Source organism: Cyanistes caeruleus, chromosome 11, assembly GCF_971803275.1.
Source record: "Cyanistes caeruleus chromosome 11, bCyaCae1.hap1.1, whole genome shotgun sequence".
Lineage (NCBI taxonomy): Eukaryota > Metazoa > Chordata > Aves > Passeriformes > Paridae > Cyanistes > Cyanistes caeruleus.
In genome coordinates this window covers 12,273,230-12,301,226 of record NC_141711.1, presented here as the reverse complement: position 1 = coordinate 12,301,226, position 27,997 = coordinate 12,273,230, and the positions used below count along the sequence as shown (strand labels likewise).

At 38.1% G+C, this 27,997-nt stretch overlaps 2 protein-coding genes across 18 annotated transcripts in view; one reads left to right on the top strand and one right to left on the bottom strand.

The window, feature by feature from the left end:
* Positions 1-135: 135 nt before the first annotated feature.
* On the bottom strand, positions 136-27,804 carry DENND6A (DENN domain containing 6A). 6 transcript variants are annotated; one of them, XM_086846772.1, is made up of 24 exons: positions 27,619-27,804; positions 26,904-27,057; positions 25,252-25,427; positions 24,121-24,172; positions 23,158-23,482; positions 18,255-18,293; positions 18,117-18,159; positions 15,326-15,438; positions 14,257-14,337; positions 13,814-13,919; positions 12,669-12,748; positions 11,194-11,256; positions 10,512-10,567; positions 10,043-10,165; positions 9,771-9,866; positions 7,703-7,797; positions 6,480-6,545; positions 6,324-6,388; positions 5,601-5,690; positions 4,863-4,916; positions 4,671-4,780; positions 4,009-4,111; positions 2,462-2,536; positions 136-1,979 (listed from the first exon to the last, which is right to left on the bottom strand). In XM_086846772.1, the coding sequence occupies exons 5-24, from the start codon at positions 23,221-23,223 to the stop codon at positions 1,848-1,850; spliced, it is 1,656 nt and encodes a 551-aa protein (XP_086702898.1). In that variant the 5' UTR covers positions 23,224-23,482; positions 24,121-24,172; positions 25,252-25,427; positions 26,904-27,057; positions 27,619-27,804; the 3' UTR covers positions 136-1,847. The 6 variants fall into 6 exon arrangements, 5 of the variants coding, with proteins under 5 accessions (XP_086702898.1, XP_086702899.1, XP_086702901.1 ...); XM_086846773.1 differs by having other exon boundaries at positions 23,428-23,482; XM_086846775.1 differs by having other exon boundaries at positions 23,428-23,482; positions 25,252-25,411.
* Positions 27,805-27,997, top strand: part of SLMAP (sarcolemma associated protein) — an 89,374-nt gene continuing 89,181 nt past the window's right edge. For 4 of the 12 annotated variants that reach the window (XM_086846739.1, XM_086846760.1, XM_086846735.1 and 1 more), the window contains exon 1: positions 27,805-27,918. The gene's annotated coding sequence lies outside the window, so the exon portion shown is untranslated. The remainder of the gene's footprint in view (positions 27,919-27,997) is intronic. The other 8 variants (XM_086846764.1, XM_086846730.1, XM_086846720.1 and 5 more) reach the window with 4 other exon arrangements.

Genomic DNA, 27,997 nt, shown 5'->3' with positions numbered 1-27,997 from the left:
ACAGCTTCATCAAGAAGCAGTTTTTGCAAGCTGAACATCTCTGCTTACACAGGAAAGGGGAAAAAACAGGCAAACCAAAAACACCCATCATCTAAAGCACATAACTTCCAAAGGAAAAAAAAAAAAATCAAACTCTTTATTTTTGTTTAAAAAAATATGTATTTGCAGTCATGTGCTAGTTATCATAGTTGTTACCAGTTTACATGTTTCCAAGAAATAACAGTGCTCCAGGTTAAACAGTTAAGATAATTTAGGGTATGAATGGCCACTTAATAATTTCTGGATTAGAAATGCTTTTCATCAGGGCGTGCAAAAAAAAAATAAAAATTGCAAGTTAGCAATTAATGCTGAAGTGGTATAGTTTAAGTAACATAATAGATACATTAATCTTTTGGTCGTGAGTAATTGTATATAAAACATAACAGTATTAAAATACATTCTTTTCATAAAAATACTGTTGTGACATTTTATATCTAAATAAGACATTTTTAGAAAGATGGTATGAAATATTTATTATACAAAAGCATACTCTTATAGCAGGATTATGTCATAAGATTTTAAAAGTTCTATCCAAGCACTTAAAAGCAGAGTGTTTTTTTTTAATAACTGTGATCCACTTGACATATAAAAGTATATGCTGTGTGTACGCTATAGCATTATGTTTACTCAAAAGTGGTCAAAGTACAATGCACGTGGAGCAGCTGAGTTCTTATATATGACTGTGACTTGTTCAAGAAGATAAAACATCCCTTACTTGTTGCTTAATATGCAAGAGGAAATTGCTCTTTATTCATGTCTGCTGTATGCACAATCTGAGAATAATTTCATGCTACAATCTTTTTGTGCCAGTCTGACCTGTCCAGAGGCTTTTTTCAGCTGAAGCCAACATTTTCTCCCTCCAGCCTCATCACCTCCTCAAACACTTGACTGGGCAAGTCAAAAATAATAAAGTTAAAAATTATAACAGGAGCTGACTGGTATGATCTCCAACTGAAACAGACTGTGTCAGCTAACTCTACTGAAATCACCAATTTTAAAATCCCTCTAAGAACACCACAGTGTTTATTTCCTGTGATGACTACTGCATGCTTAAGAGAGTGATCCAGTTGAAATCCTGGATGTCAGCAAATTAGTATATAATTACTTTAAGGCATGTAAGAGCACCCTGATAACTGACATTGAGTGGAAGGGACTTCCCTTCAGGAAATTTTTGTCAGCTGCCTTCTCTTCTTTAAAGATGCTAAATCAGTATCATTTTGGAAAGATGGTAAAGAAGCAGAAATGCCAAAAGTTTAGAATGGATCTGATAATTTCAGTTGTTCCTGAAGCAGTTTTAAAAGCTGTGATTTACCAGTAAAATACCTCAATTATATGGCATTCTGGCCAAATCACCAATATGTCACAGTTGGACTTACCACGAGCTAAAAACTAAAAGTAAAAAACAAAGAAAAATAATCAGATACTACATCAACAGGACAGTTGAGAGGACAGAGTCAGAGGATCAATAATGCCCTGAGTAGGACTGGGTATAGCAGCACCAATTGAAAAACATTCTGCAATGCCAGCACTGCACTGTAGTCCTATACTGTGGCACAGCTTCATATGCCCACAAATTATTTTTAAGAGCACTTATTTAAAATAGTATTACACACAAGAATCCCTTTAGTTGCATTGGTATTGAAATGGAAAAAACAGTGAAAATGATATCATGGGCTATACTATTAGTACAGTCCATTTGTAGTGTTAATGTTTACTGGTTTAGAGCTGTGTTCCAAACTTGGAAAGCCACTGTCTTCCTTGAGACTACTTGCCTTTTGGTTTTCTGCACCAAAAAAGCCCAGTAGAAATCATGTTGTGCCAGTTTTGAGCAAGATGTCCTGTAAGTCATCTGGCAGTGCCAGTATAATATCATTGATGTGTGTTTGTAGTTTTTTCAGCGTATCAGTTTTCACAGGAAGACGTTCTGTGTCAGCCTGCAACTGCAAAGGACCAGAAAAGGTGATTTTTACTAAAAATGCAAGTTTACCTTTAGAAATATTGAAGTAATGTATTAGAAAATCTGGAAAATGAATTCCTCATTTGCTGAGTAGGAATTTGGACAACAGCAGGTTTCCTCAGCAACCATGCAACAGTGAGAAAAACATTGATTTGAACTTTCAGAAATAACAACAAAATTTGGTTTTCTTCTTCCCTGGGGATTCTGATCAGTCACAGAGTTCCAGCTAATTAAAAAAAACCCAACAATCCAGCAATACAATGCTTCCAGCATAGCCAGATAATAATCAGAAGCCACTAACTTTTCAGGCATGGCCGAAATTGACAGTTTTTGTTTTTAAAGTCTGAATGAATGATTGATTCTTTAAACTACCTAGATCATGAAGAATATTTTCATTTATGTACTTGCAAAAGGAACTATATAATGCTTTTATGTAGCTAAGTCATGTTCAATTCAGTTACTTACCAGTTTATTTTTTAACTTTAAGACAAGATCCACCGTTTCTACCTCAGTATGCTTCTGACTCCAGAAAACCAAGTTCTAAAATAAAAAGCAATCAGGCATTCAATTATTTATGGTTACATATGCAATTTTCAAAAGAGGTTTTAATCTATACTTAATGTTCAGTATAGGTATTTTCCTTATTGCTATGCCATTTGCTCACCTCATTTTACTGCACCACCTTTACTGTGAACTGCAAAATCTGCTCTATTTGCGTATTTGCTCAGTACTTCACTTAACAGCAAACTTGCACACAAACACAATACAAACAAATTAAAGGGGAAAAAAATCCTGCTAAACAGGCTTAGTTTGAGAAAGAGCATCTACAATGCAAAATGGCAGTGAATGATTACCAAATCAGAAGTGCCAGCACAATGCAGTATTAAAGTCGTTCAGGGCAGTGCTTACTGTTTCTAGGGCATTAAAGGAGATGACAGCTGATAACTAGTAAGATATAATCAAGTGGATTTTCTTATGGAAGTTCTGCTCCCCTACCCCCTTATGACTCACCTATGAAAGACATTTTTTCATGTACAAAGAAACATTTCTTTGACGGATCAAAAGAACAAAACAATAAAGGAGCAGAATCGGTAATAAATTTGTAAGACATTTTCTTTTCTTTGATTAAGTTAATGTCAAATACAGATGGATAGAGTCTAACTTGTATAACTGACCTGCAAATTATTTGGTCTCTTCTATCTGAATAATCTGTTTGGATTTGCTGTTTGTAGTGTTTGGGAATTGACAAAGCAAGGGATAAAAATAAATGACTTTTGAGAAATAACCAGAGTAATTTTGTTCCTTTGTTTTAAAGCTGTTGTGCTGCCTTACTTTGTTTTTGTTCTTCCTATTCCCCCTCTGGCTGTACAACATCTTCACCTCCTGCAATTCCTTTCTCCAGCAGTTGTTCCAATTCAAATTATATTGATACCCACTTTGGCTTCCTAATTAAAGAATGGATGTCTCAACATCAGAATAGTTATGTGGTGTGGCATTTTGTTCTAAACAGAACTTCACTTCTAAACTTTCCATTACTATGGATCAGTTGTAGGCTTATTTAGTAAATATATCTAATTAGCTGTCAGTTAGAATGTCAGATTTGCTGAATATTTACCTTTAAAGCTACAAATTATACTGTAACTGAAAATATGTTGTCAAGCATAGAAGCTGAATAGAATAATATTGTCAAGTAAGAGGAAAAAGCATTTTTTTTGAGGGTGGGTGTGTGTACTTTATTTTAAAATATGCAACAAAACAAAAAAATACTAAAGGTAGATTTTACAAACAGTGACAGTTGTTATGACAAGTGAACTGTATTTCATATTGTTCTCTTGCTGTGTTAGTTCTAGCTTGTACTTGTTTAACAAAATCATGTTTTGCTACATCAGGATTCACAAAACTGTCAACAACTTCACATTTGACCTATGAAAACAGGAGTAAAACTGACTTGTGGAAGAATGTATTTTTATTACAAGATGATAAATATAATCGTAAGCACACATTTTTCTAACCTCGTTACAGAGTGCTTCTAAATGAAGGGCCTCTAACTTCTGTGTCATTTCTCTCTGCCGGCTCCTAAACCAACCATCAAAGTTTGGTGATTTCAAAAAATGCCTGGTAAAACACCAAAGAAAAATACATTTTATATTTTAAGTACAATTTGGTAACAGTGTTTTCTACATCATTAAATGTAATTATATTTGAGACTAAGATACTAGAACCCTTTCTCTATAAACTTTCAGAAAGATGTAATATTCTAAAGTAGAGATTAACAGGTACTTCTATTAATTAAGATAAGGCCTGAGAAAAGAATGGAAAGAACGTGTGTCTGAAACACAATAAAGATTAGGGAATTTTAGGAAAAAAAAAATCAAGGTTCAGTTTGAAATAGCCTAATTTTTATCTTTGTGTTTGATTGGAAGGAGGAATCAAGCTAGAATCAGAAAAAAACCCACAAATAACACTGATCTACAGAAACCTGTATTGTCAGCCGAGAAAGAGATTTAAGCTAGTAAAGTACACTTAGCACTATCAATTTCTATTAAAGCATACAACCTAAAAGAAAGTCTTATTCAAATCAATCCTGATTGTAAGTTTCCTCTGGAAAAAACACCATTAATATTACTGAGCTGTTTAATTTATATAATTTTTTTATGCTGATGAAAGAAATTACCTGTAAAGTCCTATCCAATCTCCCTTTAAACCTGAGGTGAGCTGTGGTCCTGCTTTTTCCAGTGTCTTCATGAAGTCATCTTGGCTAAACTGCCTCAGCTGTGGTGGACTCTGTGGAAAGTAAAAAAAAAATTAGTAGCTCTTCATTTCTTTAATAACCAATTTCCAGCTCAATCAAATTATACTTCCTTACCTTCCAGGGTGATATGCATTTCTGCAAAGGCATTAGGCTTGCCACATAACGTTCCTGGGGAAAAGGAAAGGTTGTTTGCATAACCAGTTTTAAAGACACACAGTCCACATGTGTGTTTACTTATTGCTTCTGACCACAGCTTTTTCTCTTCCCAGTGTTAGTACAGGGTGGGGCTGTGCATATTTACCACATGAGAAGACAAGGAGCTTATCTTATACACACTGCATTTCCCAACTCCAGAACTTTAAGCCAGTGAAGTTCAAGAAGGACATGAGACAAAGAACAGGAAGCAAATGCACACATAGAATATCTATATCCTGAACTTAAGCCACTGATAAATAATCTCTCTTTTCTTGGAAACAGTCCACAGGTACCTTCATAACTTGGCTGATTCTGAACAGTAACTGTATTTTGTATCAAGTGTACGGAAGAGATTTTTCTGAGTTCCTTACCAAACATTAGTTAGAACTAACCCACAGAAGACTGTCTGAGCTGTGACCATCTCTGCTCTAGCAAGGCTTAGCATAGGCATGGCCAGAGCCCAAGGTGTCCAAGGCACAGGGAGTGGGGCCATTGCCAAGTGTGACAGCAGGAGGCACCTGTGCCCCACCAGCAGAGCCTAGTGCTGGACCCAGGCTTCATTCCAGGGGTACACTGGAGAGCTACTGGACATAGGGTAACTCCAGAAAAACTACTCCTTATTACTTATGTAAAAACCCCATTAGTCTAAGAACTCACTAATGGAATAATGAAACTTTCTGTCAATTCCAAGAAATACCGCCGAAGTATCACACTCTGCGCTTCTGTAGGACGTTTCTGTTGTACTCCCTTAAAAAAACCCAGAAAAACAAAACACAGTCAGTCTGTTACTCCAAAGTATGTAGGTAGTTGTGGTGGGTTTACTTTTTATGAATATTTATTATGAATCTCCATATTCCCACACACAGCACTTCCTACCCTGAACCAGGGAAGGAAAGCAATAGCATCAAGTTCTTTTGTACAGATATTTGTCTTTGCAATTACTGTGGTTTTTTTATTTTGATGTAAAGAAACGCAAGGAAAGAAATATTTCTATAAAGAAGTGTTTGCAAATCAGTTAAAATCTGGAAGCTCTGATTCTTACACACCTCATGTGTGAGACTTTTAGACCAGAGACCAGAGTGGGGGTAGCAGAGGATAGAAAACCTCAACAGATGAACAGATAAAATACATTTAATTCTCTATATTATTAAACTAACTTAATAAGGCCCACCATTCAAATGATTATAGAAGCTGCTAACAAGGCAGCAGCCCTTCTACAATGAGGGTGTAACAACATCTATTTTGTTACGAACTGGGGCAAAGGAACTCGAATCCAGGTTCATTTTGATTACACAAAGTGCAGCCTTATACAAAACCACTGTATGACACTACACAAGATACACAAATCAGTTGCCATTAAGAAGTGACCTACACCATTACCTTTTGCAACTGCTTAACAATTTCTTCATCTTTGTTCAAGTATGGCTTGTAAGAGGAATAAACACCTAAAGAAAAAAAGCAGCATATAGCCAAAGGAGAAGCGAGATATGCCTTTTAAAATTAAAACACTGGCAAATTAAACTCTGAAGTTATTACCAGGTTTGGAGTCCAAAGTTTTTAGGTTCTTCAGTTTTTTCACTTTCACCTGCTTTGGAACTTCACCTGCCAAAACACATAAAGCCACCTTACTTGAAGGCTATCTAATATTTTAAGAAACATTACAAACACTGCCAAGAATCCAATTATAAATCTAGATACACCCAGCAAAAACACGAGTAACAGCAAACTCACTTTTCACTTCATATAAGCATTATATATATATATATATACATACTTGTTGAAAAGAAAAAAAACAAATACCTGAAAACCAAGAAAAACCCAAACAAGTAAAAAGTAAACAAAAAAACCCCTACAAACAAAATCAGCCAAAAGATAACCTTCTGAATCCTTTTCATAGTTTAATTAAGATTCTACTTTCCAAACATTAACTACACAGCAGCAAAGTAACTCTTCCCCACACTACCCTACGCCTCCACAGGTATTCTGACCATAGACAGACATGGTATTTTAAAGTAAAGCAAAACCTTGCCTAATCATATTGAACACAGTACACAATCCTTAATTAATTCAGTGTACTCAGCAGTTAAAATTAAATTCTTCTACAAAAATTAATTTTATGATGTTTTATCTTAATTGCATATTTATGTATTCCCACAGTAGAACAGCATAGTGAACCTGTAGCAGCAAACAGCTACATTCAGGAATTTCTTACAATAGTTAGAGTGGTTGCAACTGACATGTTATCCAAACATTACATGAAAATTCTACTCAATCGTGTAAAGAAATCATGTAGACTGAACAATAAACGATTAATGGAATATTGCCAGATTGCTAATATATTATCAAAATATTGTCAACTTCTTATATTACTGTAACGTTCAAATGTAGATTTCACAGAAGTCTTATGTTCTGTCCTGGCTGTGACTGATTTATTACATTCTACTCACACTAAAATTAACATCAGTAATATAATATGTCTCATTTTAATACCTTATTGGTAGAGATACAAAATCAGGACTCTGTGAAATGTAGACCATTATTACTAATGAGAATTACTACCTTTTGCATTTAAGATACTAGTTTTGAAAAGACAAGACATAGAGCAGTCACGATTCTAACTTCACTTGACAGATTTACATCCATGAAAATTTAATTAGCATTAAACTAAATAAATAGAACATAATTATATATGTTTGTAAATAAACAGGCACACAGTTAGATCTCTTTGTGCAGAATTGTAGGAAATACTTTTGTTTTACCTGGAAGTTTGATATCTCCAATTCGGATAATGTGAGGCCAGTGCTGAAGTGTTTTAGCAAAAAAGGGATTTGTCACCCCAAGAATGACAGATGGTCTAGAAAAGTAATGACAATGTTTAAAATATGACAGCAAGACCTTCTGCCTTAACAGATACAAAAGGCCAATTTAAGTACTTGAAATTACTTTCCTTTGGTATTTAAGAGCTACATTTCAAATTGCACATAAGAGCAGAAATGTTTATCAAAGATTTAACATTTTAGAAAATAAGACAGAGGCATCTTAAAGTACAAACAACAGCGAAGAATAAAGATTACATCATCTGCTTAGACTTGGCAAAATTCTGCCCACTTGCAATGGTGAGAACAGCACATTATCTGTTATTGGGGGTTTTGTGATGTGTTGGTTTTTTGTTTGCTTTTGTTTTATGAGCAGGAATCTGACCCTTATTTGAAAGACAAAGTGCTATGTTTCTAGGTTTGATTATAACAAACTGTCAGTACTTGAATGTGCATATCATTAAGAAAATGAGACACTTAATATCCCACTTGCTTTAAGCAGCAGTTATCAAGAGATGCAGCACACGCACATTAAGAGCACTGTGCCCCAGCTCACACTGCCAGATTTTCCTGTCTGCTCTGTGCTCAGCATCTGGCTTGGGGGGTAGACAGGGGCACACAGGGAACAAGAGGCAGCAAGAGCACAGTGCTGCTGCTACAGCGTGGGCCTGCAAAATTTGGGATTTATAGTGCTGATATGATGAGATATGAATGTATTTTTCAATACAGTGGTTGCCATCCCTTTTACAGCCAAACATCAGCAAAGGAATATAGCAAAAAGTCTCACTGAAACTGCCATCTTAGAAATAGGTTATCATCATTTTGTTAGACAAAATTTAACACTTCTGGTAAACTACCCAGAAGCCTCCCTGCTCCCCTCTTACTAAGATAATAAAATACATAGAATAGGCATAATTTGGATTCTTCATCTTCTTAGAGCCATGGTTCTAAAAACCTATTTCTATTATTTTGCTTTCTGTAAGAAAGTCAGAGCAATTTCAACTCTATTTCAAATACTAATCCATGTAGTGACCAACCGTTCTAGTTTGCTACAGAGGAGTGGATGGAATCTTGAAACATGGGTTACTAAAGTTTAACCAAATTCTTCCTAGAATTATTTTTAGAAACTAAATTACATACTGAATAACTATTCCCATGGAACACAATCTAAAACATATTCCTAATGTTTATGTGTTTCTCCACTGCTCTATCTCTGGCAATACCTCTGTTGAGAGGAAAATTCTGTGCAAGTCTCTTGTACTAAAGTTTTTTGGTTTTTTATGAGTACAAAAACAGTAAAAAAAACAACAAAGCAAACAAAAAATCCAAATCAACAACCTCTACCTGTTCTGACATTAGAAGAAATTTATCTATTAAAAGATTAGTGAATCTAATATATGCACTCCATTCCCAAATCAAGCTGCATTTAAATAACATATATTAAGAAATACTGGAGGTATATGCTCTCAAAATAAGAGCAGGATTTTAAAAAAAATAAAGGGGGAAAAAAATGTGTCCTTAAAGCAGTTTCAAACATCACTGGTTTTGGACATTCATGCTCTTAAAAAATAAGCTTAATTTCTGACTTATTTACATTAATAACCTAATAATAAATTTAGTGGAGAGATATTTCATTTTTAAATTGTCTCAGCTAGGACACCAACTGACTTAGTTTTACTGATGTTGAATTCTACAAGTCACTTTGTTTAGCAGTTAATTAAAAATGAAAACAATTACATCTGCAATTTGACTTGTTCTGTAGAGAAATATCCTATCAAACTCAAGCCTAATTTAATCATGGAATTGCTTTGTAACTTTGTTGTTCTAGCTAACTAGAATGAATATTTAAATCAACTAATTACTGCTCGCTGCAAGATAAATATTACCAAGAAAGAGTCTAAATCTAATTCTCTAATGATAGAAATCCAGAGTAGTTAAACATATTTAATACAAATTTATGGTTACAAGTGGCTTTGAGCAACATCTTCTCCAGACAGTTTGATTTACTTACGGGGCTTGTGTGCGAGTTGTGTATTCTTTGAATTCACTGTCGTGGATGGTGAAGTATGGCCTGAAATCACTGCAGTACTTCAGTGGTGAAATACAACTGCAAGGTACAAGAAGGATGAGCTTGGTTTATGTATTCAGTGCAAACTTTCATGAAAAACACAAGCAAATCTAAAACTTGTAATGCTTTGTCACTCTCAGATCAAATAAAGTCCAGTCAGCTGCAATCTTAGACCAACTCCCTTAGTCATAGCCAGAAAGCTCTACTACATTTACCTAACAAGGGCCAACACAGTTTCTGAAGACTCTGCTGGTGATGGTGCCATCACAACAAGTGGTTCTCCCAGCAGCACCAGCTCCCAAAGCATCTGAATGTGAAAGAACACTGGACAGAAACACCTAAAAACAGATTAAGGTATTTCAATACATTTGACGTCATAAAATACATATATCTACTGGCTAATAAAGGCATAAAAAAAGTTTGTGGTAGTATTTGAATAGTAATTTGAAAAATATAAAGTACTCTTGTAAATGAAACATTTAATGAACTTGATTATCTATTGTATTTCAGCCTGTATATTGTCCAAACTGTGTTCCAGCAAACTTTACAGATAAAGAATATTAAAACCAGCACTGATAAAAGTTAGCTTATAAGTCATGAGACATGTTAAGGATCTGTCATAAATAAAAAAAAACAAAACATGTGTGAGTTCACAACTAGGAATTAATCAGTCCAAGCTTGTACCTGAAAAGATCTACTTCATGAACAGTCGGTAAAGCCATGGAGATCTGAGCATCTGCCTAAAAGACATCGCAATGCTTGGTTTTTAGTCATCAGACCACCTAGGTATTAAATGAAATGGTTTCCCTTAAATGCTTACAGACAATAGACAGTATATAGTCTATTTATATACTGCAGCAGTATATAGTACATTATCTCCACAACTACCTTTATGTTCTATGAGCAAGACACCTCTCAAGACACATACACACACCCCTCACTTACAGGCACATGGCTTTCAGTCCAGAAAATACACAAAATACTGAAGCTGTTTCAAACAACTGCATATGAAAACAGATTTGTTTTATAAACATCTTCTATGGCTAAAGACTTTTAATTCTGGATTCATCCCCAAAAAAACCCAAACTATCCAAACATGAAAAGGATGTTCAGGTTAGTAATTTTGTCAGCCTTATCTTCTTTCAGAACCTGGATATCTCTGCCTGCTCAGGGTAACTGATTTAGAATACCGCATCTATGAAGAATCCAAATCTGGACTACTCCATTCAAAGTTTCAAAGATTGTGGATTTCATTATTATCATAGTAAATTATGTTTTGTTACCAATCTTTTCTAACAAGTTTAAAGAATGAAAGCAGATCTCTATCTATGTGGGTCTATATACAGTATCAGTATCTAATCACTACCTGGTGCATATTCTGTACTATCGGTGTTGTTCCAGGCTTGTCACGATATGTTGGAATCCGCAACTTGGAAAGAAAAAGAAAGGTTTATTTTCCCTTGTATTGAATCCAGCAGACACTTAAGATGCTGACTTAGAGACAATCTGTAATACTTTGAGAGGATATACTGTGGCATGATGCTTATTTACTTTACTGAACTTCCATCTACAGAATTTCCAACCGCAAATTGAGTAACAGAATATGAAAATAATACTCCAGTTTAAAAAGAGATCATTAGTAAAGTCAAAACTGTTACTGTAATTTCAATAAAAGTACCTCTAAATGTCAGAAAGAATGATTTGAAAAAAGATCTTGGGGTTTTAAGATGGTACAGAATTACTTTTAGAAAACATGCTCTCCTAAAACATCAAGATGTTCTGGCGAGAGAGACAGAATCCAAATAGTTTGAACTTAAGTACACTTCTCTGTCCTCACAGTTTGCATTGAGTACTACAAATTTAATCATACTGGAAGCCGGTATGCACAAATGGATGTCATTTACACACAACACTTAAGACCCAAGCAGTGTAAAAAACCAGGGACAATATCACTGGGCAGTAATTATGGCTTTACTCAGTTTAGGAACACAATTTCAATTCTCATGGTAAGAATAATTGATGAGATAAATGCAGGCCTAGACATATCTGATGCTCCTCATCACCCAGCACTGTTTTATTAAATTTCCGCTTTTAGAACAGCTTCAGAAACGTCTTTCTCTCCCTGGTGATGCATACATGTCTTTCCATAAACTTGAGAGTATCTGCTGAGAAGGTACTTCTGGCTGTAACCTCAGATTTCATCAAATCCATTTAATTGCATTTCATATGGATTATAAAATTAGTATGACTCCCAGAGGGCCAGTTTTTAATCACTGTTTAAACTCTACAGTTTTTCCCTATGGACTAGATACAACTTTCTTAATAGCTTTCTTCAGACATATTTCACTGCCATTGAAAAATATAAACAGCACAAGCAATTATTTCTGGTCTGTGGGACAAAAAAGATTTTTACTCATCAACTTTCAGGAATTAAAATTATTTTCATCAATATATTTAATTTGTTTGACTGGAATTTAACTCTCAGTATTTTCAATTGCTACTTTATGTTTGATTTGACAAATATAATTAGCACTAAAGCCTCCTAGAATTCAAATTCCAGAGGGATAATACAGACACTGCAATTAATAGCTGTACTGAAACATCACTTTTTAGTAGCTACTAAAATTAAATATTAACCTAAGCACTATAAAAGATCCTCCCCTCCTCCCTCCAATCAAAGCACCTAATCAAGATCTCCCAGACCTTCACTCTGAGTGCTGTAAACATCTACTCCTGTTTGGAACAACAGGACAATAAAAACAAGGCACAAGGCAGTGAGGAACTGTAAAGTGAAAGATGGGGAAAATCCTCTCAGAGAAGAACAAGTGCAGAAGTTTTTACCTTCATTATGACACCCATAATAGGCAACTGCAGAACTTTCCCTGGAACTGGTGGTGGCCAACGATCAATGTCACTACAAACTGAAAGAAAGATACAAGTTTCTGCAAGCTATAAACAATGATCACAGAGTGCACACTGCAACTTTAAATTAGTGCTAATAGTCCACAGCAGTTCTACTTGTCTCTCAATCACACTGAACAAGTTTTACAGCCTTTTAGATATCATATATTATTCCATTAGAACTACGAAGACTTTCATTTCAAGAAAACAATGTTCTCTGGTCTTCCACTTTTTGTAGCAATGAGACTTACAATTGGTTGAAGAAATGTTAACTGAGAAACCATCAAAGTACATATTAAAAAATTTTGGAAAGAACACTTCCATTTATGTATATTGGCTTCTGCAGAACCAGTAAACACCAGCAGTTAAGGAAAGAGTTGGTCTGTAGCTTGGCTAGAAAGTTTCCCAGCATTTTCTTGTAAACAATTATGAATAAAATACATAATACTCATAGTTTCTGTAGAGCTTATTTTGCTCATAATACAACCTCTCAAGAAAACAGGTGATTGAAAAATGCAGTTCTTTCATGGTTTAAACAAATAGTTGCTCAGTGAAAACACAAAAAACATGAAAGGTGTATGGGGCAGGCACAGTACACAAAACAGAGCTCTTCCAGCCAAAGAGCAAATAACTTTTATATTTGTCCTTCTCCAGCTCTTTCAGCCCTGCAGTAAGGCTGAGGCAGTTACTGTTACCAGTGCTGCTCTGTCGCTTTTTCCATTTGGTCAAAAAACAAACAAATCACACACACAAAAAAACCAAACCTCAAGCAAGATAACATTTGTACAGTTGCTTAGCAAAAGTCAGAAAAAGGACTTGGGCTGTGCAGAGTGCAAACTAAGGATTGCCATCAGCTCCTTGTGCTCAACAGCTGGTCCTGAAACACACAAAACCCTGGATGGGTTTCAGGAGGGACCTCCAACTCTCCCAGGGAAGATCCAGAACTCAATTAGCTCTGTTCAATGATCTAGAAGTCAAGCCAGTTTGGTAAAATTTCAACCCTCTACCCTGCAAGGAGACAAAACCACAAACTAGAACATGACAGTGTTATTTATTTTTCTGGAAGAACATAATAGGACCACTACCTGCTTCCAGGAAAGCTTCACTTTTTTCAAAATATTCTGGTGCTATTTGCTTAAGCATGGTACGAAAGAGATGGACATAAGGCAGCTTGCTGATGAGGACCAGCGACTGGAATAAAGAGTAATAAATCAGAATTTCAAGTCAACACTTTCCCTCAGACAACCAAGTGGGACTTTTCCCACACATCTGACTACAGGCAAACTGCAAAAAAAACCCTCCCAAAACTTCCTAACTTTTTGTTTTTAAAACAAAAACTATCTCTCCTGACAGCAGAGCTGGAACATAGCATAACTAATGTAAAATTAGACCAATTACTATAAATTAATAACTAATTTAGTTAGAGAGCAAGAGAGTTTTCCTGTTCCTCTGCAGTCACTGATTAATTTAATTTAATTAAGTCAATTTAATTTCCAAATTAGTATTTTCCTAAAAGAACTAAAATTACCTTCTGGAAATAGCCTCTTTTTAATGATTTGTCTCGAACTTGTCTGAAATAAACATAGCCATAGTAATATGCTGAATCTTTCTGCAAAAGAAAGGAAATAATTCAACACAACCACCTGTTACTGCCCTGCTTTTTGAAGCATTCAACATACAGTTTAAAAAGCCTATTCCCCTGTGAGCTTCAAAGTTGATTAGATACAATAAACTAAAAGGATTACTGTATTTATTAGCATTATCTTTTTTTGTAAGTATTTCATAGAGAAAACATGGGGAAACAGTTGTGCTTCTGGCTTTGCTATTTTTATATCTACATTCCCCTGACACATTGTGAAACCAAAACCAGAAATAATTTCTTAAGGAATAAATCAACCTTTATAATTCTGCAAAGTAGCATTAAAAAGATTTTAGTAGTTAAAAATGTTAAAGCCCTGACTTGAAGAGATAAAACCTAGTCTTTCAATGTATTAGTTTTACGAAAGATTCTTGGAATATTAAGGAAGTAGGCTCTCACATTTCAAAGACAAGACATCAACTATATCCTTCCTACAAACTGGAATTCAAATACTTGCCACATAAACAGAACGAGACTGAGTTTGAGAAACAGGCTCGCAGAGGCCTCAGTGTTCTCTATGGACATGATGAGAACAACTTTCGGTCACTACCTTTTTTACATAACTGCTCCATCTTCAAAAAGTGAAGGATGGAAACTGAGGCAGCCCAAGTTGCTTGGAATTTTTAAAATTAAGTTGTAAAGCATTTCATATTTCCATAACAGTAATGGTTCTTACAATTTGGTTTACAAGTTTCTAGTCAATAATGAAAGAGATCTGGGCTTCAATTTAATTCCTTGTAATCCAAAATCCATACTAATAAAACAATTAATAGTTAATTAAGCTAATTATTATTATAATTATAGTAACATGTTACAACAGACATGAGTTTTGACTTTCAGGACATCCAGTTCAGAGATTTTTCTTTTCGAACATTACTTTTTCAAACATTTAAAGGTGAAGACCCACAAATTAATATTACCCAAAAGAAATTTAACTTTATTTTTTCTCATTTCCAACCTTTAAGTAAACTGGTAGATCTCTATCCAATTGGTCTGGAAAACAACACAATGAGACTTTCCTTCCAGGAGACCGTCGAAATCTAAAACAAAATTGTGTGTCTCCAAGACAACCTATATGGAAGAAGAGATAAACAGCAAACAGACAGTATTCTGAGTCTGAGCCTTGTTTAACATGAGCACTTGCTTACAGCCAAAGAAGCATCAGAGTTTTGGTTCATTTATCTTGCACTGCTCTTGTGAACATTTATGTATTTATAATTTTATAAGTGAAAGTTTTGGCATCTTTGGCAACAGTAAATATACTGTCTGCAACAAGGAAACAAGTCACTGCCTCAAATGTCATCAAACAGGTCAAATGGCTGTTCTCCTATTGGTATTACCCATTTCATTGGCATGCCTGTAAAGTTTTGATCATTTTAGACACATTCCTCTGCTACATGGCTGCACATTGCCCTTTTTTTGACACCATACAGTTCATACAAATCACACTGTAGAAGTGCATTATGCTGATCTGTAAATCCACAGGCAAGTATAGGATTCATCATTTTGAAAGCTGAAAAGCTAATTGCTGGAAACAGAGTGAAATTGAGTAGATTATTCCCAGTAATATCCCCAAGGAGAGAAGTTTTCCTTCATATCTATCAAAATGAATTTCTTAAAGAAAAATGTAACTAATTCTCCAGGGAACTGTTTCATCAGACTTGAAAATTCCATTTCATCTTTTCTTTCAGTCACACACATTCTGCTACAGCAAGCACAGACAGCCCAGCCCCTCAGTCAGATGCACTGGCTGTGCAGAGTAACACTGACATGCCCAGAGCACCCACCTCTGAGTCTCAGAATCCCTCAAAGCTGCAGTCTCAGAAACCCTAAATGCAGCCTGACAAAACCAAAAGTAGCGAAACATGGTGTGATGGGACCACTGAATTCCAACAGGTAACAAGGGCTCAGCAATACAGATGCAATGATAAGAAAAAACACAGCACATGTCAGTAACACAGCACTAAATATTTGCTTCAACTTTTCAAAGCTCATTCCCTTCATCCAAAGGAAAAAAAACCTCATAAACTATTATGAAAACCTACACATAGAAGACCTAAATTACCCTTAATCATTAATATGCTTAAATATCATTCAGAATATGTCTTCTTATTTAACAAGCTCTTCCAGAAGAGATCAGTAAATGTGTATTCTTCTTCAATTATCCATGCAGAGCAGGAAAAAGCATTCTTTAAAAGAGAACTGTACTGAAAAACTCAGCTTTAAAACCACAACAAGCATTGTGATCTACTAGCTGATTAAATCAATTTTCTCCTCTAAATTCACAGCCACAAGTACTGGAATAGTGTATCTTTGTAATAATAAGAGAAGAAAGCTGAATTAACCTTTTGAGCCATGAAAACCTGAGATGGACTAACCTCAAATTTAGCTGCAAGCTAGTAACTTCCTTCACTGCTATATTACATAAAGCTTTTCTTTCTCTGTTAAGGCCTATGATGAAAAAATAAATCCTAACACATAAGATACAGTTACAGCCTTGTGGAGGGCAGGTTTTACACAGGTTATTCCCTCTTCATCATTTGAAACTTAAGCCTACCAAGAATCATCAAGAACCAACAGTTCTTAATAGGGACATTATAAAAAGCAAAAGTGGAATTTTTCCCTGCTGAAAGTGAACCTCCTTACATATACCTATTCTGCAATTTTATTACACTCTTATTTGAAAAAATACACCAAAAAATTTAAAGAAAGCTACCTTTGTTTTCAACACATGATTTTGTTCTTTCAAGGTATCTTTTAAAGTCTGAAGATATTTATAACCATTAAGAATAAGAGTAATTAGAAGATACAGTTAACTCATACTTCAGTAACAGAAAGAAGCGGAGCCTCTATTTGCATACCAAATAGCAAGAACAGAGAAAATATCTTAATTTTAGTGACATTTAGACAAAAGGGAAAAACTAGCCAAAATACTTCATAAAATAACATAAGAGAAAGCTCACACACATTAAAAGCACACATCTGCATCACCCCCCCATCTGATCTGTCATACTGCAGAGCATCCAAAAGTCAATGCAGATACAGGCACAATGCTGGTATTACATGTTTTGACTTTTGTATAGAAATAAATGTGAAAGGAAGAGTCTGAACTTCTGCCATTTCTTTTTGCAGGTGGTCCAACCCATCAGCCACATGTCCCAATTTCTCTTTGGCAGCAGATGAGCAGAAGTTTACATTCAAGAATGATTTAACAAGCAGGACCACACACAGCTACAGGCACAAGAAGAATGGGGAAGATAGCTGAGGCTTTTCCTTCACAACTCTTCTTTCTAAATGCTTTTCAATTTAAAAGTCAGTTTCTCTGTTATGAACTTAGAAAATATACATTTAGTCCTTTATGAGAAGAGGGCTCTGTATACTTACATTTGCTGTATTAAATGCTTCATATTCTGTGCCTACTCTCCTCTCTACAGTGACAGCACTATTGTTTAAAGAGCGAGATTCAGATGCTCATTTTTTACTTGCCAAGTACTCTCAAACGTCTGCACAAATGTCATCTGGAAGGTCTTACACACTTACATAAATCAGAGAAGAATCCTCAGACCTTGCTGCAATGCAGATAGTTGCAGTTTTATATTTAACCTTAGCTGCAACATTTCTGTATTGCAATATTAATTAAGATATATAAATATGTATTTGACCTAAAGCTCAGAATACATCCTGTCAAATTCTTTTTTAATACAGTTTAGTCCAACAACAGACGACTACAGAGTGAAGAAAGCACTTACCCGAATTAGAATCTGGAAAAGACAAATAGCAAATATTGGTTTTCTAAAGGGTAGGGAAAAGAAAAGAGAGCTGTTATATTTCCTGAGATATATATTTCCTAAGCTAAAACCAAATGATATACAGTAGATATTACTTACCTCTTTATCTGTGAGTTTGGAATGTGGAGGATATATCACCTAGAGAAAACAAACAGTATTATGTTATTTAAAAATAAGCTAGGTATAAGCAATTAATTTCCATCAAATATTTTAACAATACAACCCTCAAACACCTTCCTAGCTTTAAGACATTTTCAATTGCAAGCTATTAATATTATGTCTTAGTTCTCATCTTCATATGCTTTTAAGCTTTCTTGATCACCCATCTTTACAAGGTATTTTGAATGCCAGTTAGAGACCACACACGTTCATTTAAAAAGGTATATTCAGAGTATATGTTCAGAGATTTTAGTGCTTGAGATACTTGAGATTTTTGGTCCAAAAGGTCTCAAAGAAGGACAAGATTACATCTTTTAGATTTAACTTGTACATGCAAAATGCAATATATGATTACATTTAAAGGAAACACATATTATTGCCTGAAAGCTGTTGCAATCAAAAGTTAGGCTGTAGTAACCAAAATTCAACCACAAAACACTATCTATATTATTACCAGCTCTTTGAGGATGAACACTAGTCCTTAATGACAATTGTGAAAGTTCAAGGAATAAACTCAAAGTCGCAGGTTTTTGTACTTACAGAAAAAAAATAGATGATGTAGTAAGTTTTCACAGCACAGAAATCAAAAACAATGCAATACAACATAAGATGCGGAAGCATAATTATTTCAAAAAAGAAAAGATGTATGAAATCAGTGATTATGCAAGCAAGGGGGAATAGAATATACAGGAAAGAAGACAAACCTCAGACACCTGAATTTCACCTAAAAAAAGTCCTCAAAACAACCCACTCCAAGACTCCTGAAATGAGTGGCTAGCTTATAAGCAGAGGAAAACAAATTCCAGGATTATGTTTCAAAGAAGGTTTCAAGGCTTCCAAAGATGGGACCTACCTAGTCGAAGAGCTAAAATCTCCAGTGCATTTTTTTTCCCCTCAGTATTCTATCAAATGATGTCCAGATGTGTAAGACATTATTAGCACAACCGAAGCTGAAGGCAGATACAAGTGGAATACCAGCATTCTGCATGAAGTAAACCCATCACCATCTCTTTTCCAACTCTTAATACTTTCCTTTGCTATCTTATGCTAAGCAGCTGTACACTAAATGTAACTCCTTCAGTAGCTGAATGACGCTGAAATTATCCACATTAAGTCTTGACTTAATTAAGGCATGACTTGAAGTTCACAGACTTGAACTCATACTCAATTCTCCTCACTAGCAGGTGTTTCTTCCCAGAACTCCTATATAAAATGGAGCTAATTATTCTTCCTGCAGCTAACCACTTGAAAAAAAAAACAAAACCAGGCCTAAGTTCTGTAGACATTCTAAGTCTCATTTTATGCACTCATTTTATGCTCGTGTCAAGTTAACATGACTGTCAGCTGAGGAGTCTGCAGCCAAGACAGAGGCTGTGCTCCCCTTAGCCACTGAGCTCAACAGCTGCCCAAGTCACAGGTTATACAGAAACACCTGTCTTTGTTGTTAATCCCAGCTTGTAACATCAAAGGAAGAGAACTCAGATAATTAGCACAGTATGCTAGGATTTTATGTGCATTTCTCTGTGGCCAACAGTTATGTATCTTACATATTATAATAGCTGGATTGGTTGAATGTTAGGCCAGTCCACCATGCATTTATGCTGGCACCCCTTTAAGGCAAGACAAACAAAAAGACACTTTGCCTGAAGACCAAGAGTTTGCTGCACAGTCACATGGCGAACAGGGTGAAACAGGATACGAAACTGATTTGAACTGTAATTCTTCTATTTCCCAGAACCGTGAGCTCCCTGTGCATTCCCCAAGCAGTGCCACAGCTGTCCCTGTCCCTGCATTCCCCAGGCAGTGCCACAGCTGTCCCTGTCCCTGCATTCCCCAGGCAGTGCCACAGCTGTCCCTATCTGTTGCACAGAGGGCACAGCTGGGAGTCGCAGCCGTAGCTGTGACACTGCTACAGGCCGGTATCCAGCTCGGGCTGAAAGAAAACGCTTCAAACTCGAAGAGAACCTTTCCACACACCTCAGCCACCTGGAGAATTATGAACACCATTCACATTCTCCTTATTAGCACACTTTTTAACACCTAGATGCCATAGAAATCAGCGCTATTTGTATGCAAAGAAAGCCAACGATGTACTTCATACAAATCTCGGGACGCGATGCAAACCATTTAAAAGCGCTCACTGACAGCACAAGCGGCACCATGAGAAGAACTGCCCGAAAACCACCAGCCCCACCCGGGACAGCCGAGCCGGTTCCCCAGGGCGCTGCCCCGCTCGCCGCTCTGGAGCTCCGACAACCACGTTTCCTCAAGCACGGCCGAGCTTCCCCCGCCCCTGTGCAACATCGGGGCCAGAGGAAGCGCCCGATTCCGGCGGGGCCCCGCCGCAGCCCGCAGGCCGCGGGGCGAGCGGTGTCCCCCGCCCGCCGCCGCACGTACCTCCACGGCCTGGCCCAGCTCCAGGTCGAAGCCCACCACGCACACGCAGTGCAGCCAGGCTGAGAAGCGGTCCCACGGCAGCAGCGACAGGGACTGGTCGGGACTCTCCGGCTCCACATCCTCCGGAGCCGCCTCAGCTCCGCCAGGCTCTGGGTCCCGCTCCCGGCGCGACATGGCCCCAGCCCCGACCCCGGCCCCGCCGCGCGGAGTCAGGTGACGCGCGTGGCCCCGCCCCCTCCCTCCGGAGCCGCTCGGAGTGGGAGGGGCCAAGCGGGCACCAAGGCGAGGCCAAACCATTTGTGCGGGAGCGGGGGGGAGGTAGCGGCGGTGGGCAGGGAGCGCCCCCGCGCGGCCCGCCAGGGAAGGGCTGCGGGGCGCTCGGCGCGGCCCCTCCGAACGGGCAGCGGGCGGGCGGAGCTCCGCGGGCCGGGAAAGCGGCTCCTCTGCCGGGGCTGCAGACACCGCGCCCGGCCCCGGGGAGTCCGGCACACCGGTGCTTAGCGGGGTGCTCGCGAGGGCAGCTCTGCAGGCAACGGATCAATCAGCTGCTTTTCCTCTTTAAGCATGTCAGTGACAGCACCTGCTGGGGGCCGACGTGACCGCCAAGTAAATTAACAGGCGTGTCTCCATCGTGTCCTGTGCACCGCTGAGCACGGCACAGGAGGGAGGTGGAAATACCCCTCTGGCTGATGGCTGGACAGCTTCACCCTCACAGGAAACGGGGATAATAAAAAAAGCATCCAAATCTCTTAAACCCTCTTTTAGTGCCTTAGCCAAAGCCCAAGCTCTTTAATAATGTAAGACCTTTCAAATATTCTTTTAGCATAGTCCAACAGCTATTTATATTTCATTATGAAACATTTTGTTGAGTTAAAAGTGCTAAATAGCTACTTTATTTAAGGGAAAAAAAAAAAAAGAAGAGAAAAAAAAATAGAAAAAGAAAGTATAATGCATGCAACCCTCCAAACTACTAACCTCTTTTAACTTTCCACACTAGACTTTTGGTTCACTGCTACTAGAACAGCTTCAGCAGCAGTAGATGTAGCTGGGCTGCTACCTGAATCACTACCTGCCATTTTTTCTCCAGAACAGGAATTGCAAATATTAAAACCAAGATAATACATCTATACGTACTTAAAATAAAATGTATGACTCGTTAGATGCACTGTTTCCTTAACGCCCATTAACAACATTTGTTTATCTATCAAAAGTAAACTGCTAGAAATTAAAGTATGCTTTGATCATTGATCTAATTTTCTAGACAAAAGACAAACAAACATATAAATCAGACAAAATAACACACAAAATTATCATGGTAATAATTAGAGATATACCGGCCTTCAGTTATCATAAACCATTAGTAGCAAAGTGAGTGTTAGATACAAACTGAGATAGGAATGGGGTGCTGCAGTGTGCAGCCTCAGGCAGGGCTCTATGGGAAGGTTCTCGCTGTCTCCAGCTGCTTCAGGTATTTTTTACAGTGGTACCATGCAAGACTCACAGATTTTTCAAGCAGTTAACTCCTGAATTCTGTAAAAGATTACTCTCCACAAAAATACATGACTTAGACTGAGCTTAATCAAGTTCAACTCAGCTCAATGAGTCTAAATGGCATTTCATTTGCTGTTTCCATTTAAGAACTGCAATGGTCTGGCCAAAAGCCTTTATCACTTGGTTTAAGAAAAGATTCTATGCCACTCCTTCTTATAAGCCTTCCCTTGTTTATATTCTTGCTGGCATGGACAAACTGAAATTTTAAACTATTATCATCATGCATGTCCTTCTAGTTTTTGCTGGCCCCTATTTTTAAGGTTTCATGTGAATAAAAAAGTGTATCTATGTGAAATAATAAGAATAAAGTAATTAATAAGACTGATATGCTCCACTCATTTTATTAAACAGTAAATTAATTCCACTGAATGCTTAACAAATAATCTTTTGGCCGGAGAAAGTTAAGAGAATAGACACGCAATCTCTGATAAAAAAGTACAGGTGAAAGGATTCTTACCTACTGGATATATTCCCAATAACTAGGGAAAGACTGCTTCAGAAAGATTTTCACTTAGCTATTTTAAATATATTTTAGTTTTGATAAAATGTGATTATCTTCTTCAGTTGAGAAAGAAAAATATTTCTGCATGTATTGTAACATTTAGAAACATCTGAGATTGCTTTCTTCTCCAGGAAGTATCAATACAGGACAAAAGACAGACTTCAGAGTTTGGAGCCTAACTGAGAGCATTTTGCTACAATTTGTAGTAAAGCCTCATAAAACATTAGGGTACTGTATATGGAGTATACCTTTACAAATCTCCAGGACCTCTGCCTTGTTTTGCAGAAATACAGCCATCTGTTCATATCTGGAAGGGTTTGGACATAAGAGATTTCTAGAAAAAGTGTGCCCTGTGATGTTGTCAGTTGCTGGAATAAAAATGAGAATACCTACATGGGACAGCTGGGTTCTAAAGATCCACAACTGTTCAGTGTTTGAGCCTGCCTTGCTTTCTTCCATGCTCTATCTTGCTCCTACAGCTGTGATCTCCATGGCTCTGTCCTGCGTCTCTGTGCAGGATGATTTCTATCAGGTACCAGCAAATGTTGTGTTGGCTGCTGGCTGGCCAGGTTCCATCAGCTTCAGCAGGGAGTGACTGTGCAGACTGCTCACATCCACAGAGTAACACCAAAGAACTGCATAAATATCATCTGCTCATCTCACCTTCCTCTCCATCCCCCGCCTCAAGATTTCAGTTTAAAGCAGATTTTATTTGTATCTGAAAATGAGATTTGGTCTAATAAATACATTTAGTTAAATAAACACACACAAAAAAGTCATAATTATTTTTAAAATATATTTTCCATTTCCCAAACAGACACAGAAAACATCAAACATTTCAAAAAGTCAATATTAATATTAACTGTTAAATTGATATATTAATAGAAAAGCAAATAAGAGCTGGTCACATGATGACTATGTTCCGCTAAAATGATAAAGCAATGAAAATACCAGACATTTCAGCTTGCCTGATTTGAAATGAAAAAACATGGCATGTAAAATTAGATATTAGCATAACATGTATTAATGATATGCACGTTAATTACACTTAAGTATATATACCAAATACATGTATTATCAACATACTATGCAGTGTACATTGTATGTATAAACAGATAGGATATACAGCACATAATAAATAATATATTTTAAATCACTGAATAAACATTCATATTTGTTACATAATGTAAATTGGATAGTACACTCAGTATATGCTTATTACATATATTACATTAATGTAAATGTTATGTTGGTAAGACACTCATCTGTATATAAAATATCATTTTTTTAAAATTGCAAATCAGAAAGAGGAGCAGGGAAGGACCTGAAAGAAAATGGAATAAATGGAGAACCTACCTGACAAGAGAGAATTAAACTGGCAGAGTTGCTTATTCTTTCAAAATTAATGCTGAAAGATAATGCAGTTGTTCTTTACATAACCAGTCAGAGAGTTAAAAGGTCACAAACAGAAAATAACTCTGAAACTAAAGAACAATAATAGCACTAAAACAAAAAAGTGTCATCCCTTCACTAAATCTGGGATGATAATTTGAATCCATCTTTTTAACACTGAAGAAAACATCTCTGAAACAGTTCCTTACTTTTTGACAGCTTGGTTCAGAATCTTTCAGAAGCTACTTTTGAGGCAAGTTTGTTTTACAAAAGATACGTAAGGATGTAAGTAACAGTTCAAACTTTGCTTTACATTTCCATACTGCTCTATACAGCAATAAATGCCTTCTTAGACTGTCAAATTTTAAATGTGGTATGACAATTATACATGGAACTTGCTGTATTTCTGAAAATCACTACAAAACTGATTGGATAAATTGTTGATGAATGAGTTTCAGGGATGAGAACTCAGTAGAAAAATGCATCTCCAACTTTCTCCTTACCAGTTTATTCTGCTTTCATTATCAGTTTGTACCTTAATTTTTACACTAGAAACTGAACTTTTGCTATGCAGCATGCCTCAGTCATTTCAAATTAACAATTTCTCTGGAAGCAGCATCTAAGCAACTGGCTCATACCTCTGCACTGAAAACTCAGTCTGATATGTATTAATTATTCTGGAAGCCTTCTAGATCATCATTGCACAGTAGTCAGAAATCTGGCTCTAAGTTGCCTATAATACTGCTTGGTGTTTTTCCTTCTGAGTCAGTTACAGTTAGCGCAGAATTCACCATAGGCTTCCTTCAGCAAAAAATCTCATTTTTCATCATGTCATCAAGACTTTGACACACTCAAGCCAAAATCCAGATGTTTTTCAGGTATGCACATGAACTATCTCAGCTGCATTTCATCCTCTTGAAACAGACACCAGCTCTTTAGAGGACAAATGTGACAGTCCCCTCCGCTCCCTTTCCCTTATCCAAGATGGCTATGGAGCGGGCTCTTTCTGCCCTCAGCTATGATGGCTATCATAACATTTTCATTGACTTCCTGCCCAGAAAAAGGACGGACACAGTGCGCTCCTGCTGCCCTTACCTAACATGGCTGCGAGGTGTTCTGTCTGCTTCAGCTGTGTGACAACGTTTGCAGAAACGAAGCAGGAGCTGGCACTTCCTCCCTCCTCCTCCTCTGAGCACAGCACGGCGGCCGAGCACTTCACACCCAACTCCTCATCCACCTGTTGCTTTCCACAGGTCTGGGATGGACACTTTCTGGTAAGCAGCAGACACCTCACAAAATATCCATACAATAGCTGTATCCTCATTTCAGAATACAACTGCTTTCTGTATTTTTATCTTAGCCTATGAATCTGTCCCTGATAACTTCTGAACTCATCAGGCAATTTGAAATAGGAGTTAAAAAGCCTGAGGGATAACTACACCCACGCAGCTCAAATGAGAGCTGGCACTCATGCAGAGAAGGGTGGGTCAAATTAATGTCCTCGACGAGCAGTGGGTACAGCTCAGTTGTTACATGAGCCATTTGGCAGTGCCAAAGAGATCTAGAAAGGCAGCTGGCACATACCATTGATTCCCTGTGAGACTGTCAGAGTGGGATTTCTCCAGGAGATGAAGAAGGATTCAGGAAAACATAATATGCCAGTGGCTTACAGTTTAAATGACACAGTTATATTATTATTACGTTATTATACATAATTAGAACATCAGAAAAAGGTATCATTGCTCACTTTATTATTTTATCATTCTAGTAGGTCCTATAGATGATAATGGATCCTTCCATTAAACATGCCCACAAAAATATAAAAAATAGAAACATTCTTTTCATTGCAACACCTGTAGTACCCCTTGTCCCCACTTTTTACACTTTGCAGTTCCAAAGTGCTCTCAATTATTTCTACTTTTGCAACTAATTACCTGAAATGTAACTCCTAATGGACCTATATTTATTCTCTCTTTCTCCACTTCCTTTTTTATACCTTTTCTTCTCCCTTTGATTAGTTATGGCACATTGTGTGCTGTAAGCAACAGCCACACTGGATTTCCACTTATTAAAAAGATTAGCAAAAGCAAATTATGATTATATTTATCAGAGCAGTACAATCTCATAAGCTGATGAAAGCCATGAAGTGATGTGCCAGTTACATTTTTTTCCCTGTCAGGAGAATTAAAACTATGGATAAACAGTTCTAAAGGTTCCACCTATCAGTTATTTGGTTCTGTCTTCACAAAATCAGACTTGTCTTTAATCTTGGACTTCATTTTTCTGTTTCAAACACAGATGCTACAGCATGGTTTTGCTGTCTTTTTCCCACTGGATTGTTTGAAGAAAACTAGTCTGTTATGAATCAATCTCCCTTCCCCAAATCACAGTGCAGTCAAAAACAAAGGTTAAAAAAAAAAGACAGCCCTGAGACTTTACTGTGCTACAACTAAGAATGCACCCATCATGCTTTGTCTCATACACTGCACTGCCTTATCTTGATTGCTGCTTTTCCCTCATCCACTGCTGAAGTGCCTGGCCCACCTCCACTCCTGTCCTCCACAGCTGCCAGCTCTTTCTGCCATCTCCCATATCCCTAATCCTAACACCCTGTCACAGGGTAATTATAGTGCTGGCATGACCCCAACATCTATCCTATATCAACAATTTCCACTTGTTTGCTTTACAGGGAATGACGGAATTTAAAATGTATTTGGACTGGACAGACTCGTTCAGCACTAGCCTACCATATGACCTTGACAAGTGACCTTTCCTCGGCTTCTAGAAAACGGGCATAAATATGACTTTGGATGATGCTCCATGCCGTACTGAAGGAAGACACCATCTCAGTCCTGTCCCTGCAGCCACTGCTCCAAGAGTCCCCCTGCTCCAGCTGCCAACCTGCAACGAGACATGGCAAACATGGCCAGTATTCCTCCCGCCTCAGGACACACCAAACCACACTGCGGCTCCCTAGGTTTTTAATCTGGAATCATAAAACGACCAGACGCGCACGGGGAAAGCAGGAGGATGCTCAGGAGACTCCTGAAGTTTCTCATGCAAGCTCTGCTGGGAACATATCACCTCAGCCCCTTCTCTGAGCTCCGCACTTTCACACAATCACAGAATATTCTGAGCTGGAATCAGACCATCGAGTCCAACTCCTGGCCCTGCACAGGGAGCCCCAAGAATCCCACCGTGTGTCTGAGAGCGTTGTCCAAGAGGTTTGTGAACTGGCAGTCTTGGGGACATGACCACTTCCCTGGGGAGCCTATTCCAGTGCTCGACCAGCCCCTGGGTGAAAAGCCTTGTCCGAAAATCCAACCCAAACCTCCTCTGACCCGACATCAGGCCATTCCCTCCCCCTTATTTATAAGGGCTGACGGGCCCCGCTCGCCTCCTCCCTCCCAGAGCAGAGAACAGCAACGGCAAAGCGACGGCACGGAGCCGGGGCTCACTCACCTCAGCGACCTGCCCCGCGCTTACACGTCCCAGCCGTGGCCTTCTAGGAGGAGCAGCCACCCCTGTCCCCTGTTCCTTGTCACCTGTTCCCTGTCCCCTCTCGGCCTGTCCCGCCGCCCCCTCCCCGCGCGCCCGGAGCGGGGCGGGGCCCGCCCGTGCAGCAGCCTCACCGCGCACACGGCGCATGCGCGGAGTCCGCCGGTGCGCACGCTGCCCGCCCCCGGCCCCGCCCCGCCCGGCCCCGCCGCCGCGGCCACACCGGGAAGGGCTCCAGGCGCTATGGCGGCGGCTGCGCGCAAGGTAAGGGGGGAGCGGGGCGCGCCCCGTGCCGCCCACGGGGCCGAGGAGACGCGGGGGGACGCGCTGAGGGACGCGCCTG

Excerpts from the sequence above, each read along its gene's own strand:
- DENND6A (XM_086846771.1), bottom strand. The coding sequence starts at position 21,008 with ATGGTTTGGCCTCGCCTTGGTGCCCGCTTGGCCCCTCCCACTCCGAGC. Across the intron at positions 12,749-13,813 it reads TGAAGCTTTCCTGGAAGCAG|TTTGTAGTGACATTGATCGT; the intron begins GTAGTGGTCCTA and ends TCTTTCTTTCAG. Across the intron at positions 11,257-12,668 it reads TTATGGGTGTCATAATGAAG|TTGCGGATTCCAACATATCG; the intron begins GTAAAAACTTCT and ends TTTCTTTCCAAG.